This window comes from Ictalurus furcatus, chromosome 25 (genome assembly GCF_023375685.1).
Source record: "Ictalurus furcatus strain D&B chromosome 25, Billie_1.0, whole genome shotgun sequence".
Taxonomy (NCBI): Eukaryota; Metazoa; Chordata; class Actinopteri; order Siluriformes; family Ictaluridae; genus Ictalurus; species Ictalurus furcatus.
Window position 1 is genome coordinate 3,697,372 of NC_071279.1, and position 17,629 is coordinate 3,715,000.

A 17,629-nucleotide genomic window follows, 5' to 3' on the forward strand; every position below is an offset into this window, starting at 1 on the left:
ACAAAAAAATGTATTGCTGTACTTCTGGGGAACAAATGTTGTCCTAAGCACAGTAAGCCTACAACATGACTAATGATGTCCTTTTGTTGGTCCCAAAAAAAAAAAAAAAACAAAGAAAAGAATTTCTCATTGCTTAGATGTCCCCATGATAACATGAATGGGGGTGTCAATTTAAGTACACCATCTGGTCAAAGTTGCCACTGAAAATTGCTTCAAAGTCAGGGGCTTGTACAGATATCACCAGGCTTGGTGGGTAACAGAATACATGTAATGGTGTTGCATAATCAGGATGCAAAAAACTGGTAACTGTAATCCGTTACAGTTATGTCAAAAAACAAAGTAATCAGATTACAGGTACAAACTGTGTTCTCCACAGAGAACACAAACAAATGTAGTAGTATGTGCTAACCAGTTAAGAGGCGCCATTGTGAACAAATAAGTTGGTGCTAGTACGATCAGGGTTGTGGTCAGGTTAGGGCAGGAAAGCAGGAAGTAAGGAAGTAAACAGGAAGCCCATTTGGCCAGAGACGTTTCTGTACATATACAGGACACAGGAAACGTGCACCCCTCACTTTCAAAGTAAAGTAATTCGATACCCCACATTCTTTATTAAGTAAAAAAGAGTGTGTTAATCAGCATTAGTTCTTCGCCATATGTGCATAACATTTGTCAATTCTTGAATGTCTGTTTAAATTATGCATACAAGTGGGAGCTTGTTGATACTCAACTTTTCCTCTTGTTACTTACTGCCCATTGCCTACCAGCATGATGGAGGAAAATGAAGTTTTAGTGGTCTGTGGTACGTGCATGCCAACCCAGCTCTTCAAACTCACACTTCCTAGCATGTCCTTCTGTGAGATCTAAAACCTGTTCGTAGCACAAGATCTCACTGCCTCTTACTGCCTCTCACTGCACTAGATCTCACTGCCTCTCACTGTGCAAGATCTCGCTGACTGTCATTGCTCAAGATCCTGCTGCCTCTCACTGCTCAGAATCTCACTGCCTCTCACTGCCCAAGATCTCGCTACCTCTCACTGTGCAAGATCTCGCTACCTCTCACTGTGCAAGATCTCGCTACCTCTCACTGTGCAAGATCTTGCTGCCTCTCACTGCCTCTCGCTGTTCAAGATCTCACAGTCTCTCACTGCTCAAGATCTCACTGCATCTCACTGCATCTCACTGCTCAAGATCTCACTGCCTCTCACTGCCTCTCACTGCTCAAGATCTCACTGCATCTCATTGCTCAAGATCTCACTGCCTCTCACTGCCTCTTACTGCTCAAGATCTCACTGCTTCTCACGGCTCAAGATCTCTCTGCCTCTCACTGCTCAAGATCTCACTGCCTCTCACTGCATCTCACTGCTCAAGATCTCACTGCTTCTTGCCATGCAAGATCTCCCTGCCTCTTGCTGTGCAAGATCTCCCTCCCTCTTGCCATGCAAGATCTCACTGCTTCTTGCCATGCAAGATCTCCCTGCCTCTCGATGTGCAAGATCTCACTGCTTCTTGCTGTGCAAGATCTCACTGCATCTCACTGCTCAAGATCTCACTGCTTCTTGCCATGCAAGATCTCCCTGCCTCTCGATGTGCAAGATCTCACTGCCTCTCACTGTGCCAGATCTCACTGCCTCTCACTGTGCAAGATCTCCCTGCCTCTTGCTGTGCAAGATCTCCCTGACTCTTGATGTGCAAGATCTCCCTGCCTCTTGCTGTGCAAGATCTCACTGCCTCTCGATGTGCAAGATCTCATTGCCTCTCGCTAAGCAATATCTCACTGTATCTCACTGCTCAAGATCTCACTGCCGCTCCTCTCTTACTGCTGCTCACTATGCTATATCATGCTGTCTGTAACTTTAGTGGTTCATCCTTATGCAAAAATATAAAGTTCTTCTTCTTCAGCCAGTATCTACGACAACAGCTTATTGCACTTACCATGAACAAAATGATTTTGTATTCATCCTTGTTTTTGTATTTCATTGAACAGTACTATTACATATGCACTGACATTTGAAATTGTCCTTCTGTTACTGACTGTCTTTGGTGTTCTACACAATGTATTCTTCTGTATTCTATACACTTATATTGAAATTGTCTTTTTGTACCTATCTAGCTCACAGTAGCACTTGCAGAAACTAGCCCTTGTCACGTGTAGTTCAGGTCTCGAACCTCTGTCAATGTGCTAGGTGTTTTGTGTCATTACATTTACAGTCCCTTTGCATGTTTAAATGTTCAGTGTTTGATAAATTAAATGAAATAAAGACATAAATGTTTTAGCAGTCACAGACTAAGCCATAGACAGGATTTACCTTACATTTCTAACTATAAGGCTGCATTTTGTTTATTTGTACAACAGGTATAAATATAAATTTAAAAAAAAAGACGCCTAAAGAGATCAAGCTGGCTATCTAGATCATTTTAGCTGTCAATTTGAACACTATATCATAATTACAGCTTGGCAAATGTGAAATAAGACCATCCAATAACCTAGTCAGTGTTAGTATTACTAGACATTTGAAAATGACTTTGAAAACCTCTACATATGAAGACATACATGTAGTAGTTCAGTCATCACACCCTTCTGCTCCAAATCATGCACTCCACCTTTCCTGTGGTGAAAAATTTGTACATGCTGATAAGAAGGCAGAGAGGAAAACCCAACACAAACCCTCAATCAGCATGCTAGATGTTAGTAATCAAGAACAATCACGTTATTTTTGTGTTTATTTTTACACGCGGTCCCTATATGTTTGTTGCACAATGCAACCCGACATCTTGAGAGCCACTTTGCAAGTGCAGATAAAGTGTCAATACCATTAAATGTGGCATGCATTCATTCATGGAATCCTTTCCATGTGGCCATTGAGCATGTTAACGTATTGTTTACATTAAAGGGTAATATTTCAATACATTTCTAATGCCTTTTTTTAGTTAGCTCCTAACCCATTTTATTTGTCAGTGACTTTAAAAGTGAATGAAAGAAAATATTTTAAATGATTAATTTGCAAGGTCTGGCGCTGCTGTGGTTCGTGTTTGTGCCCGACAGTTCTGAAGTCCCTGAGCTCAGCTTGCTGTGTGAAGTTCGATGCGTTTCCATGCGGGTTCCTCCAGGTTCTCCGGTGTCCTTAACCGCTCAAGTAAATCTTGGTATTTGGGGTTACCACTCTAAATTGCTCCTAAGAATGAAAAGGGCCCTCGATCTGCTGGTGTTTTTAGAAAAGCTGCCATTCAGATTTCACCACACGGGCATAATTCTCACATCTCTAACCAGTATGCATTGGTAATGGATTTTCAGCGAGGACCGATTCAGATTATTCAGTATTAAACAATGGATAAAAAGCCAAATGACTACTAACTATCTTAATTACGAGTAGTCACTGATCCTCCATTCCTACATTTATCCTCAACGTAAATCTAAAGCTTCTGCATAAAAGGAACAACAGTGCAATGATGTGACTTGAAGGCTAATTGCTGTTAATAAATGCATGAATTTAGATTTGTATCAGTATATTGGCTAAATGCCTCCTAAATTCTGCAAAGGACGGATAAGCAGGTTCAAAAAGAGTCTGTTTGGAAGTTTTTCCAAATATATAATTAATAATTAAGTTCACATACTTTTTTTTATTATTATTAATAACCCTCATAATTTAAAAAAATAAAGATATTGCCACTATAACATGTTGAACGTTAATGTAGGTTAAATAAGAAAGATTAGGATCCATTCATCCAGAAATCCTGTTGCGTTCACAGGGTTCAAACAACTGGAGTACTATGGCTAGTTTCCACTATGTAATACATCATCCAAGTAATGTGACATAGTGTCATTAGTTTTAGCAAATTACGTCCATATGTGTTCACGTTTTCACAAACAGCTTTTAGAGCAACTGAACCGTATTGTAGAAAGGCTTTGTTGCATGTAATTGTACAGGCCTTGTGTTTTCCCTAGTATGAGAATGAAAACTCCTAATAAGAGCTTTTTTTTAAAAAAAATAAATAAATAATAATAATAATAAAAAGGTTTTCATTAAAAATGAAAGTTTTAGGTTCTTCATTAAAGATTTTTGTCGGGTAAAATACACTATTTGCTTCGGTTGCGGTTGATGGAGCAGCTGTAAGATACACTCAGACAATATTTAAATAAATAATTTGTAAAATCATTACAGCAAGCTAATTCTGGAGCTGGTGCTGTAGAGAAAATGATTCTCTACTTTAACCTGTTGAGTTATGTAGAGTAGGATCTTGTGTAAGCTGGTCATTTACTTTATTTGTGGTGTGGTTAGATCGTTCTTGTTTTCCACCCAAGACAGAAGACATTCGCCAAATCTCACAGTAGTAAGAGGACTTCTAAAAATTGGTATCAATTACTAACTCTGTCATTTTAGGGTTCATTTGGAACTGAAAACAGACCTTTTAAATCCCGCTGACTTGCAAAGTTATATAACGTCATGGTATTAGGCCATGATCATGCAATCCAGTAGCGTATCCTGGGAGGAGGTTTAACACTACTGGTTCAGTAACTTTGTTTACTAGAAGTAAAACAGATTAAGAGAGGGGAAAGTTTGATTGCATGAAGATATGGATCGAGACAGACATTATATAAACAATTCACTGGGAGACAGAGCAAAGGCTAACAGCATGCCTTAAAGCAAGTTTTCTCAAAGGCCTACTTCCATACAGAGTTTTAAGTTTGTTTTACGCCCAAACAGAAGCGTATCTACAGGCAAGGCAGACAATTGTCTGGGGCCCTGCATACTGGGGGCTGCTCATTTAACTAATCAGAACTTTTCATCTTAAAATAATGTGCAGCAACATCTCAGCAGCCCCCTTAAAGTGGGCCACTTTGTGTTGCGCTATCTTGTTTGATGACTCGTTTATGCTACTGTGCCACCTCTTCATGTGTGAGCTGAAAATGATTCCTGAAAATGAATCTGAAAAATGAACCTATCTGGCAGCCTGAAGCTCGAGGTCAAACAAGAAGAGGAGGAAAAGAGGAAACAGGACAGTTGTAAGTGATGGAGATAATGAGGAATGAATTTAGGATAATTAAAGACAAACAAAGACATATCTAGTTGTCCAATTTCAGTTTTATTTAACCTTATTATAAGATGAATTAATGGTAATAGTTAGCTAGGTTTAGCATGATTTGATTAGTATTAGCAGTTCTTAATGTGGGCTGAAATGCAATAGGCACCAGGAATGATGCACACAACACCAGCAACACCGCTTGGCAAGTACTGGTACTGTGCCTCTGACTCCTGCGAATCAATACTTTACGTTCATTAATATGTTCGTTAATATGTTCGTTAATACTTTAGTTAATATTTGTTAATGAAAGGAAATTCTCTTATATCATGTACTCTCATATTTTGAACTGTATTAAGACACCTTGGATACGGGGAATACTGGGTTATAGTTTCTGTTTGTGTGTCTCTGTGCTATCAAATACCTATGATGAATGTATACATTTAATTACCTCTTTAAATAAGCTGATCAACTGCCATCCTTTCTTATAGCTGGCACATGTATTTTCTGTCTCTTGAAAAGACTTATTTTCATAGTGTGCTGTGTGTTTTGTTTTGTCTATCTGTCTGGCCCCTGCACCAGTAGAAACCGTCCACGCACTATTGTTATCAATGTGTATAAAAACTCCCGCTGTAGACGAAATAAACGAGAAGTCTCTGTGAATAGCATGTGTCAGTGTGTGTTCATTTAGACTCCTCCAGGCGCGCCTGAACTCTCTGAGGTAAACCACAGTTTCTAGCTCATAGCAGCACAGAACTAAGAGTAAAGTTCATAGAAGTAATTGTAGAACAGGCTGAAAGGGCTGACGGAGATCTGAAGATATAATAATTATGTTCCTGAGATACGTGGAAATCTAACAATTAACATTAGTTGAAGATGGATATTTTGTTTCCTCGCTGAGGTTTGATTTCATATTTGTAAAACACACCATAAAGCTGTAAAATAAATAAATAAATAAATAAAAATAAAAAAGCACACTCTTTTAGATGTGTTTTGACTACTGTTAAATGTATATTGTATAATTATATCTGTAAGAGCCTATGTAATATTTTGTTAAAATATTTACATATTTATATGTGTTTATGGAACATTATATGTTTTCCCATAATGATGTGATGATGTGGGCTTGACCTATGATACCTACATATATTATTCAGGCAGCATTCAGGAGCTGGGAGGGGGGTCTATTACGGGGGGAAGGACACACTTTTGAGACAGTGTTCAGGATTAATAGGGTAGCTCCTTTCTTTATTCATTTTTCTACGTTCTTACTATTGTTTTCAATAACGGAATGAAGTCTTTGCATCTATTGTGATTCCTCCACAGAATTAAAGCGTCACGACAATATCTGGATAACATGAAGACATAATACCAACATAAATCGGGCAGAAGCGTCCCATGCATTTATTTTGCCTTCGGCCCCCACATAATCTAGGTTCACATCTGTAAACCCAACACCTTATCAAATGATAAAAAAAAAAAATCTCAATTAAAACTCTGCAGGACAATGGGTCTCTGGGATTGGAGTTGAGAAATTCTGCCTTGACGCACACTAAAAATTGAAAAGAAAGACAACTATATAATAAACACAATGTACAGTCCCCTTTTGATTCAGTGCTAGCCACTGTGCCACCTAATTAGCTTATTAGTATTATTAGGCTTAGATTGTGTGGAGCATCTGCCATAAAATTCCCTGTGAATTAGCAGTTACTAAAGAAATGCTATGAATGAGCGTATAAATATAAACTGTGAGAGCCAGTCAGACATGTCTCATGTCTCAATAAACTCCACAGGGTTTCTTCTTCCACCAAGTGTTATTTTAAGAGTGTAAAAAAAATGGAAATATCTTTGCATGTACTACACTAAAGTTTGGATAAATTAGTAATCAGTGGATTGTGGCCAATTCTCTCTGGAAATATTTAGTTAACACACTTTCCATGTCTTGGCAACAAGACACTTAACTGAATGTTTCTATGTGAAGTTAATTTGATTGTTTAAACAAGTGAATGGTGCTATCGGTGCCACTATTATTCCAGTGAGATGAATAATAGCTAATAGGAAATATGACAGGCAGCTGCCCAAATGATATAAGGAAACTGAACAACTTCAACTATTATTCACTGTAGGGCCAGTGGAACATCAGATAACAACTCTGTCTGGAATAAACCTTGGTGGCTCCAACAAAGCACAAGCAGTGATACTGTATGTGCGTGTTTATGTATGCGGAACGCCATTAATGAAAAGCAATACAGTTTGTGTATTACAGTTAACTTTTTTCCACCGATATGATTATATTTCACTCCGGTGCAGAGTCTGGCGCAGAAACCAAAACACTATCTTTCTTTGTATCTGTGATTTAAGTAAACAACATGCGTATGTTAAGAGATTTGAATAGTTTGAGCACTGTATAGCTTTGTAGGTGTTAGTGAGTGGAAGGTAGTCAGTTAAAGTTCATATACCAAACTTTTTAGTGATCCTCTTTGGGGACCTGGAACAAGAACCTTAACCGGTGTACTTATACTGGATTAAAGGATCTTGCAAAAGAATAAATGTAAAGTTTGCTTTGTCTGGCCAAAAGCACTGAAACAAAATGCAGGCACAGTTCTGGCAAAAAAAACAAATACTTTTATAAGTTTTTTATTATTATTATTTATTATTTTATTTATTAGACATGTTTGGTATATTGGTATATTAAGTTTGCACTGGAACTCCAAGTCTAATGTTGTATTGTCATAGTGTTTAGCTCACAAATATTATTTGTGCATAAACAGTTTCATGTTATAAAAATGAAATGCAGAAATTAGGATGTTAATATCATTTAACAAATTTCATTTTATGCAATGTTCATAAGTGCAGCTTTTCACAGAGGAAGGACACACTGCAAACAAAGAAGCACACACACACACACACACACACACACACACACACAGTGAGCTCAATGGAAAGGTGCAAACAATGACTATAAGGAGTGGTTAGGACAGAGCCAAATCAACCATGAGAAAAACAGGAAACAGGAACAGAAGAGATATAGGCATTTGTCAAAACTGACACCGACTCCATATTTTAATGCAGTTGCTAATAAAGTGCTTACATGCTGGGCTAACCCTGTCACCGGTTCACTGGTTGTTCTTCCTTGAACCAATTTTGGTAGGTATTAACCACTGCATACTGGGAACACCCCACAAGACTTGCCGTTTTGGAGATGCTCTGACCCAGTCATCTAGCCATCACAACTGTCAAAGTCACTCAGATCCCCCATTTTTCCTGCTTCCTACACATCAACTTTGAGAACTGACTGTTCACTTGGTACCTAATATATCCCACCCTTTGACAGGTGTCACTGCAATGAGATCATCGGTGTTATTCGTCTGTCAGTGGCTTTAATGTTATGGCTGATTGTTGTATATAACTACAATAATTTTTAAACATGACTTTCTAAGCAGTTCAGTGTCTGCAAAACACGAGCGCTGGCTGGTCTAACAAAGTTGGAGCCACTGGTAGAGGGATCTTGATCCACATTCTTAGTTGGTTTTTATAAATTATATTTTCTTTTATAATCTACTGCATTAAATGAAACTAAATGAAAGTTGCTGCTATGAGTTATGTTTGTGTATGTGGACATTCCTCTTGAATTCAGACCACAAGTTCATATGCAGAGACTGAGATTGGCATTTGTGTAGACGCATGCATGTTTCACAGATGAAATATTGTGGTACTTGGGTTGCCATTCCCCCCCCCTCTCCCCCACTTTTGTTTTATTTTTTTTTTAACAAGCATGCTGATGGTGTGCATGGCCAAAAAGCTTTTTATCTCCACTGACCACAACACATGATTCCAGAAGTTCAGGCACTGCATTTTGTGGGTTATTCTCAAAAAGTCCTTTTTATGAAATGTTTCCAACCAATTTGTAGTTATGAAACTCTCATCTAATAGCTGAAAGGTACAGTATATCAGACCCTCTGATTACATATGCTATCTGTCATAAAGGGCACCCAAGCAGCCTCCTTGTGTACAGGACACAATTGTTGCAATGAACTGAATGGTAAATGGTCTGCACTTATATAGCAATTATATAATGCACAATAACAGTATTATTTGACTTGAATGTTGTCATGATTGATTGATTGATTGATTGATCTTTTAGAAATGACATGTTGGTAGGCATTCTATATTTAAACCTTAATACTGGCTTAAATAGTTTGTTTGAGTGAATTGTACATCTAGTCATCCTGTAAAGAAAAAAAAAACCCAAAAAATATAACAAAACAAAAAAACTTGCTGAGCTATTGAGAAGATCCAAGCCAAACAACGACATCCTCCAGATAGTTGCATAACACACAGTAGAAGAACGTGGTTGTCTTATGAAAAGGAACACAGGATGTGTGGACTTCAGATATACAGCACATCTTGACATGGGTGACACTAATCATTCTCTTTGCTTTGTTCCTGCTTCATTTCAAGCCAATTTTGCTTTTCATTTCCTTCGGGATCACTGAAACCGTGACAGCTACTTTATTAATGGATTTGTACTGTTACTGGGTGGCTGCATGCTGTATATTTATCTCTTTTTATGTAGCTCTTAAATTGTTTCGCAGTCCTTCTTCATGCAAGCACAACAAGGACTGAAGCTGTTTTCATATGGCAAGATGATCTATAATTAAACCCTGGCAGCACCTCATTCAAGATTCAGCTTGAGGATCGTTTCTAGCAGATTCTGCATGTCATGCTGATTTACTCACAACTTTACCATATTGATTTACTCTAGTTCTGTACCAGTCTTTAATTATAATGTGGTATCTAGCATGCACAATATTGTTGACATCGGATTCAACCGGTTTAATCGACTGATCATGACTTTCAAAAGTGTGGCTTCTGCTTGGTTGGCGTGAAAACCTGCACCCGCACCACCCCGTTCCGGATAAGATTGGACACCCCTGTTCTACAGTAATTACAGCTGAACTCTGGGGTGAAAATATGAGAGGGTTTGTGTGGAAAATATCTCAGAGCTCAATCGTAACAATATAGTGGTGGAAAATAACTCAACTGTAACAATGCCTGGGTGTGTGTCTGTGTCCTGTAGTACATTTTAGTGACTGTAGTATTGTCTGAAACATCCTTGATTTTTCAAAATCAACTGTATATATTAAATGGATTATTATTGGTCCCAATATCTAGTCAAATGGCAGCATTCAGCTGTGTTGAAATAACATTCGCCGTTCTTGCATGTCTGATGTTTTGAATCTTAGTTATCGTGTAAGCATTGAAGCGGAGAAAATGCAGAAACATATACTATACTCCTTTACTAATAAAAACATATACAGGGCAGATCTAAATAACACAAACCAAAACACCAAAAACAGGGCTGTATAGTGAATTTTTGAGCATGTCCTACTGTTTACAACAGCTGCAAGTTTTATGGCACAAATTAAAATACCACAGCAATGACATGAAGAGTCCATAATAATATGCATTCTATTGTATAAGCACAGAAATGAGTGCTTGGTTTAATGTTTTTAACGTTATTTGGGAAAATGTTTGAATTGCTTGTATTGTCCATCCATCCATCTTCTATACCGCTTATCCTTTTCAGGGTCACGGGGAAACCTGGAGCCTATCCCAGGGAGCATCGGGCACAAGGCGGGGTACACCCTGGACAGGGTGCCAATCCATCGCAGGGCACAATCACACACACATTCACACACCCATTCATACACTACGGACACTTTGGACACGCCAATCAGCCTACCATACATGTCTTTGGACTGGGGGAGAAAACCGGAGTACCCGGAGGAAACCCCCGCAGCACGGGGAGAACATGCAAACTCCGCACACACAGGGCCACGGTGGGAATTGAACCCCCGACCCTGGAGGTGTGAGGCGAACGTGCTAACCACTAAGCCCCTGCTTGTTTTGTATTAAATTATAAATAATATTAGTGATTATCTATCTCAAGTGACATGAGAACAGCTTAAAATTATTTTTATTTTTATGCTGTTATTGTTTTAACATGTAATAACTTCTTAAATTCCTTCTTTTTTTAAGTGCTGGCATTTATTCAGCAATGTGGGGAAAAAAAGTTGAATTGTGCAGAGTTTAATGAAAAAAAGGTTTATGAAAAAGAGAAGCTGGTGAAACTCACGATTCAGGGTTATGACATTTTAAATATTTTCTCTCACGAGGTCCTTTGAAATTTCTTATGGCTGAAGAGCAGAAAATATGAACAGAATTCTGTTTTCACAAGCAAATAAACAAAATTGTGTGTGAGCACTTGTTTAGTGTATTATAGTTCAGTCATGGGAAGGTTAACGCTCATGTTTCCACAGCATTAGTTCTAGCTGTGAACGTTGTGTGAGCAACATTTACTAGCTAGATTCATGTGAAGCATGTTAAGTCTGCATGAGCTACTTAATCTCATGGCTCCAAATGCATATCTTTTAGATAGAAATCAAGGCTGAGTTCCAAACCACACAATGTACTCTAAGAAGTATACCCAAATGCTAATTACACCAATAGCATCATGCCATTCTATCTAAACTTAAATACCAGCTTCCCACAAAATTAGTGAACATGTGCATTACCTGTTTAGTAAGAAAAACATTACAAATCTCACTCTCACACTCTCTCCCTCCATTAAATAAACTTTTATTAATAGAACTACATCTGCCTGTCTGTTTTGATATAATTGTTCGTGTTTGTTGATCAAAATTGTAGGTTTAATAAAGCGTTGACATGTTTTGAGCCCTGTTTGTGAAATCCAAAGCATTCCGAAGAGGTCACACGCTCTCAATTTGACATTTTCCCATGGCTGTGCCCCTTCAACACTCTTAATTTCCCAATGGACTAGCAGCAATTTAACAGAGATGGGACACAGGGCATGAGGAACGTCTAAATTAAAGTAAATGTATATACATACAGTATAGTACACTGATGTAATGTATGTACATACATTGATATTGAGTTTCATGTTATGTACTAGTGTAATGAGTATTGCTCTGACAGACATCTACAGCTTCACACGCTACACAAAATATGGCACCTGTACTTTAACAAATGTGTGCCAGAGGCAATTGAATATACATGCTGAGTTTGTGTATACAAGTGTTTCCAATTAACATGCTCAGAATGTGTTGCAGGTTCATCAGACATTTTGGGAAATCTATAAACATTGTCCATACATGCAGACAGATGTTAAAGTCAGGAAACACCAGAAGCATGACTTGGGGGGGGGATGGTAAATGGTATGGTAAATGGCACACTTCTATAGTGCTTTTATCCAAAGCGCTTTACACTGTGTCTCATTCACACACACACTCACACACACCAATGGTAGCAGAGCTGCCATGCAAGACATTAACTTGCCATCGGGAGCAACTTGGGGTCCAGTGTCTTGCCCAAGGACACTTCGGTATGTGGGGTCATGTGGGCCAGGAATCTAACCGCCAACCCTACGATTAGTGGACGACCCGCTCTACCACCTGATCCACAGCTTCCCCATAGAACCCCATAGAAAAGCACAGAAACCCCATAGAAAAGCATAGACCCATGCGAACCAGGGAGCTAGAACTAGGATCTACGAGAGATATGAATGAGAAACTGGGAAATTATATATATATATAGAATATAAATAAATATTTTATAAATAAAATATATATAAAACTATAACTGAGAATTGAAGAGCTATCACTTAAAAGACCTTTAAACTTTTGGACTTTAAGCTATTAAACCACTGTATATCAGATGGTATTTGGGTCGTGGATCATCCTAAGCACAGCAGTGGCATTGATACGGTAGCATGTGTTGCTGGAATGAGTGTAAACACAAACCTCATCGCTGGGTCCAGGATCGAGCTAACAGCAGACTTATTATCAAACACTGACACTGATGAAAGAGGAAACATGATTGACACACACTGTGCATGAAAAAGATGAGCTATCTATAGTCCTACAAGGTTCAATAACAAGGAGTGTGTGTCTAATAAAGTGGCCAGTGAAAACTGCTGCTATGCCTGATACACTTGTAGCACCTCAACATACAGTACCACTGTCAGTGTTAGCTTTTACCCAGATGCCTGTTTCCTCCTCTATGTGCAGCAAGTGTGTCCGTGAATTATTTTCATGTAGTCTTTGAAACCAGAGAATCAGCTTCAACTCTAATGACTATATTTATATATCTTGCAAATGGTTTCAAATATATAAACTAATCCTATGACTTTTTGTTTTGTCAATAGCTTGAAAATCATTTTGCAGTAATGTTTCACATAAAGAAAATATAAACTAATGTATAATTTTGGTCCAAATTGAATACAAAATTAACCCTTGACTGTCATTTCTGCAGCAGTAACATTCTTTAAAATCTGCTCATGTGTTTTCCTGTGCAGCAAAGGACACTCCTTGTTTTGTTTTGTTTTGGGGTTGTTGTTTTTTTAAAGCAGACTTCAGTAGGAGGTGTGACCGTTGGCCTGTAATTTCCAGCGTCTATCATTGGTCGTCCTCAAACGTGCAGCCGATTTAAACTCAGGCATCACTCTGAGGCCCCTCTCAGAGCACAGACACTAAAGACAGTGAGGAAGTCTGAAGCAGGACAGATAGGCTTGAACCATGCCGGCGTATTCAACCAACATGAGGCTGAAGTTTCCAATTGTGGCCTTGTTGCTGGAGACCATCATCATCATCCTGTACGCCGTGTTTGTGGTGTATGATGATGGACATGACCATCATTCAGATCATCATAGCAGTGGAAATAAATCTGAAGTGGAAAACCCAGTGAGACTCTACCCTAGTAAGTACCCATGAATACTTCATACAGCATCTGAAAGATCAGTACAGTCAACTATAGATCATTACATTACAACTAAAGATAGATAAATTAACAGATTGTTAGATAGCTTATGCATTGATGCTGTATGGGGAATTGCATTGTTCCAGCATCAAATATATAAATATAAATTATATAAATATATAAAATAAAATAAAATATATAAATACAAATGACGTTGACTTTCTGTAATATTCCTGAAAATAGTAATGTAACAAGCAGTAAATATGGCAATAGTCAAAAGACAGATGATGTGTTGCATTACGAATACACATTTTATTGCCTTTATGGTTTATATAATTGCTTGTAAGTTAAAGTCAAGATAATGTCAAGTTCATTAAAACTCAAATAGTGAACAGAATGTAAAACAGATTATTATGCTATGTGTTACTGGAACCACTTTATTGCTGATGACGGCGGTTATTATTAAGTTATTTTATTTTATTTATTTAAAAAAAAAAAAAAACAGGGAGTGATTGGGTTTGTAGAATTAATATCAACCAACTTCAACCAACACTAATGGTTTAATTGCCTTTTGTTAAAAAAATGCTACATTTTTATAACCTTCTTGATTGTGTGTGTGTGAGAGAGAGAGAGAGAGAGAGAGAGAGAGAGAGAGAGAGAGAGAGAGAGAGAGAGAGATGAAGCAAAAGAAAATATGACAAAGAGACAAAAAAATGGAGTGAAACACAGAGTGCATTAGTCATAATTCATAAAACACCCCTGTTTATTCACATGTCTGTATGTACACTACTCTGTAATGTGGTCTCAAATCATAGCCTGGATGCATTTAAATGATAACGTTATTGACACTCAAATAATAAATGGATTAAAGTATATTAAAGCTGAGTTGAGAATTAAGGTTGCATTAACATTTCGTGCTCTTTTAAAACTGCAGCTTCCTGATGATTGTTATATATATATATATTTATTTTAGCTATGCATTCTGCCCGTGGGATGTAGCACACAAACTGAAGGTATTCAAAGAGTAATAGTGTGCAGTCATTGAGGGTCATGTGCAGGCCAGTGGTTAAGAGCAGATGGAGAGATGATGAGGAATTGGACACGATCACTGTGGAACACATGCAAACCTCAAGCATACACGCAAGAAACAGGAGAAGCTGCATTCCCTCCCTGTGAGGGGGGATCAAGAGGGAGACAGCAAGGAAGCCAGGGCGAGAGAGAGAGAGAGAGAGAGAGAGAGAGAGAGAGAGATCCCTTAGCCAATTTGACTTAAACTGTCCCATTAAAAAAAAATCCATTATTCGTCTACTGTCACCAAAAATAAACATCTTTTGAGGTTTATGTTATGACTGCCATCTTTTTCACATCATTTAAGCATATAGATTAAAACATATAGGAATAGAGGGAAATAGACAGACAGAAAGTATTAGAGAAAAAGACAGCATCAGAATGAAAGACAGACAAATATTATTCTACCATATTTTTAATATTGTTAATGTTATTAGTAATTTAGCACTAACTATTATTGTATTGTTGTTGTTAGTCAGGATTATTTATGATTTATTATTTAACTATATGTGGTAGATTTAATGTATAGTAAACTGTTGTGTTTTCTGTCCAGCTATAAATTGAGCCGTTTTTCAGTTTCTTTATCTCCACTATGCAGTGACAGCTTTAAGGGCGTGAAGGGTGTGAGTGAGCGAGATTATCTTCCACATCACATCTAAGCTCCAAACGTTCCATTGGTGAAGTGAAGTCATCATTATATAGTCTCACATTGGTCAAATATAAGCTTATAGATTTAATGAGACTTATAAAACTTCTAGAATATAACCATGTCTAATAGAAATTTAAAACATGATGTCACAATATAGTGAAGTGTCTATGAAAATACCGTGCATGTCGATTATTGCGGTAAAGCAGAAAACCAGCGATGCACTCATTCATGAATAACTTTCTCATCAGTCATTAACTTCATGTGTGTAACTTCAAGTGAAGAAAATTCGCTTGCTTCTTTTATTTCCTTCAGAACTGAAAGACCTCAGCAGGGGAAGGTGGGGTAGGGCGAGAGATAGGAAAAGGAGCCAGATGTTTTAGCAGTCTGGGAAAATCTCACTGATCAATCTCTTTGGGCTGAGGTCAAATGTAGCATGATTACGGTTTCAAAGAAATAAAAACAAACCAAGGAATGCGGCTTTGAAAAAAGCGCACACCCATGCAAGGATAAGCCTTGTCATCGAGCATCAAATTAGTGTTGATAGAAAGTAATTGAGGTGCTCTGCAGATCCAGCAGCGCAAAGAAGAAATCTTTTTTTTTCCTATTTCGCAACAAGTAAAGCCTTTGAGGGTTTTATCAAGAGTTGTATTATGCATGATGGACAAAACATAAAAGCTACACAAGCTTTGAATTATACTGAAACAATCAGAGTCCCACGCCAGGCCTTAATTGCCAATTTTTTTCCACACTCAGTGACCCTAATGTAATCCATGCTGGAGTGCATACTGGAGTATCTGTTACTGGATAGATGAAAAATACTGACATATACCCATTCAGAAGCATCATGCATATAAACCTGACCTAATCTGGGCTAGCTTAAATTAGAGTTTGAAATTGAATTATTAAAAACTTATTCAAAACCACTAAGCTTATTATTAAAGCTTATTAAAAACCACTAAGGTGGATAGCTTCAAGAGGTTCGATTCCATGGAGATAAACGCATCTGGCAAATGCTGCAAATGTAAATGTAAGCGTACACAGTTGCCAGTCCATCACAGGGCCCTACACATTCATACTTTCATGGAGGTGGGAAGAAACTGTAGAACCCAGAGGAAACAAGGGGAGAACACCAAAAAATGCTGTTTACATGAACTTGAGCTCAGGACTGAAATGAAGACACTGAAGCTGTGAAGCAGCAGCACTATAATGGAATCATTATTATGTTGTATTTATTATTATTATTATTATTATTGTTATTGTTGTTGTTGTTGTTGTTGTTGTTGTTGTTATTTGCTAGCAATAGCAACTCAGAAGCCCCTATGAAGTACATCAACATCAGACAAAAGAGATCGCCCAAGAGAACCAGGGCCATCATGTCATCAAATTACGTTCAGTACTAATATCAGTAATGGTCCAGTCATTGTGCACCAGACTGACCAGTTAATGGCATTCAGGATGGCACCATCCTAAAGAGAGCTCTTCTTTCGTAACTTGTGTTTATGATAAGATTTCTGGCATTTGTTTTGAAACCGTCTTTTTTTTTTTTCCTGTTTAGTCTGTACCTCTATCTCAGCATAAACATCCCTGAGCAGTTAGTATGAAAATGCCATGTATCACAAGGGGCGGTCTTAGCAAGACCACAGTACTACACGATCACAGTTTTACATGTTGGCTTTCTGAGGGAGATTATCTTTCATTCATTCGTCTTCAGTAACCACTTTATCCTGGTCAGGGTTGCAATGGATCCAGAGTTTATCCCAGTAACACTGAGCACAAGGCAGGATTACTCCATGCAATGCTTAACACACAACGCCCAAGCTTACATAGTCAACCACAAGAATATAAGCAAAACAAACTTTTGTGGACAGCCAATCGTCAATGCCCAAATGATCCATTAAGCACAGCAAAGTAAGTCGTGACATTATCTTTACTTTCCTGCAAAACAGTTAATTGACCGCCATTGTGAAAATGATCAGTAATTCATTTAACCATTACAAGTGTACAAGTTTCCACTCGGCCACTGCATTCTGATTTCTGACCTTAAAACGTGAGGAAACTGCTTGAACTGTTTGAGCCTGGATAGATTTACCAGATGCGCTACCCAAAGCACAGCCT

General features: G+C 38.0%; 1 protein-coding gene across 1 annotated transcript in view; it reads left to right on the forward strand.

The window, feature by feature from the left end:
* Positions 1-13,520: 13,520 nt before the first annotated feature.
* rhag (Rh associated glycoprotein) overlaps positions 13,521-17,629 on the forward strand; it is a 15,750-nt gene continuing 11,641 nt past the window's right edge. The window contains exon 1 of the mRNA XM_053613794.1: positions 13,521-13,797. Coding sequence (XP_053469769.1) covers positions 13,617-13,797 — 181 coding nt within the window. The 5' untranslated portion in view covers positions 13,521-13,616. The remainder of the gene's footprint in view (positions 13,798-17,629) is intronic.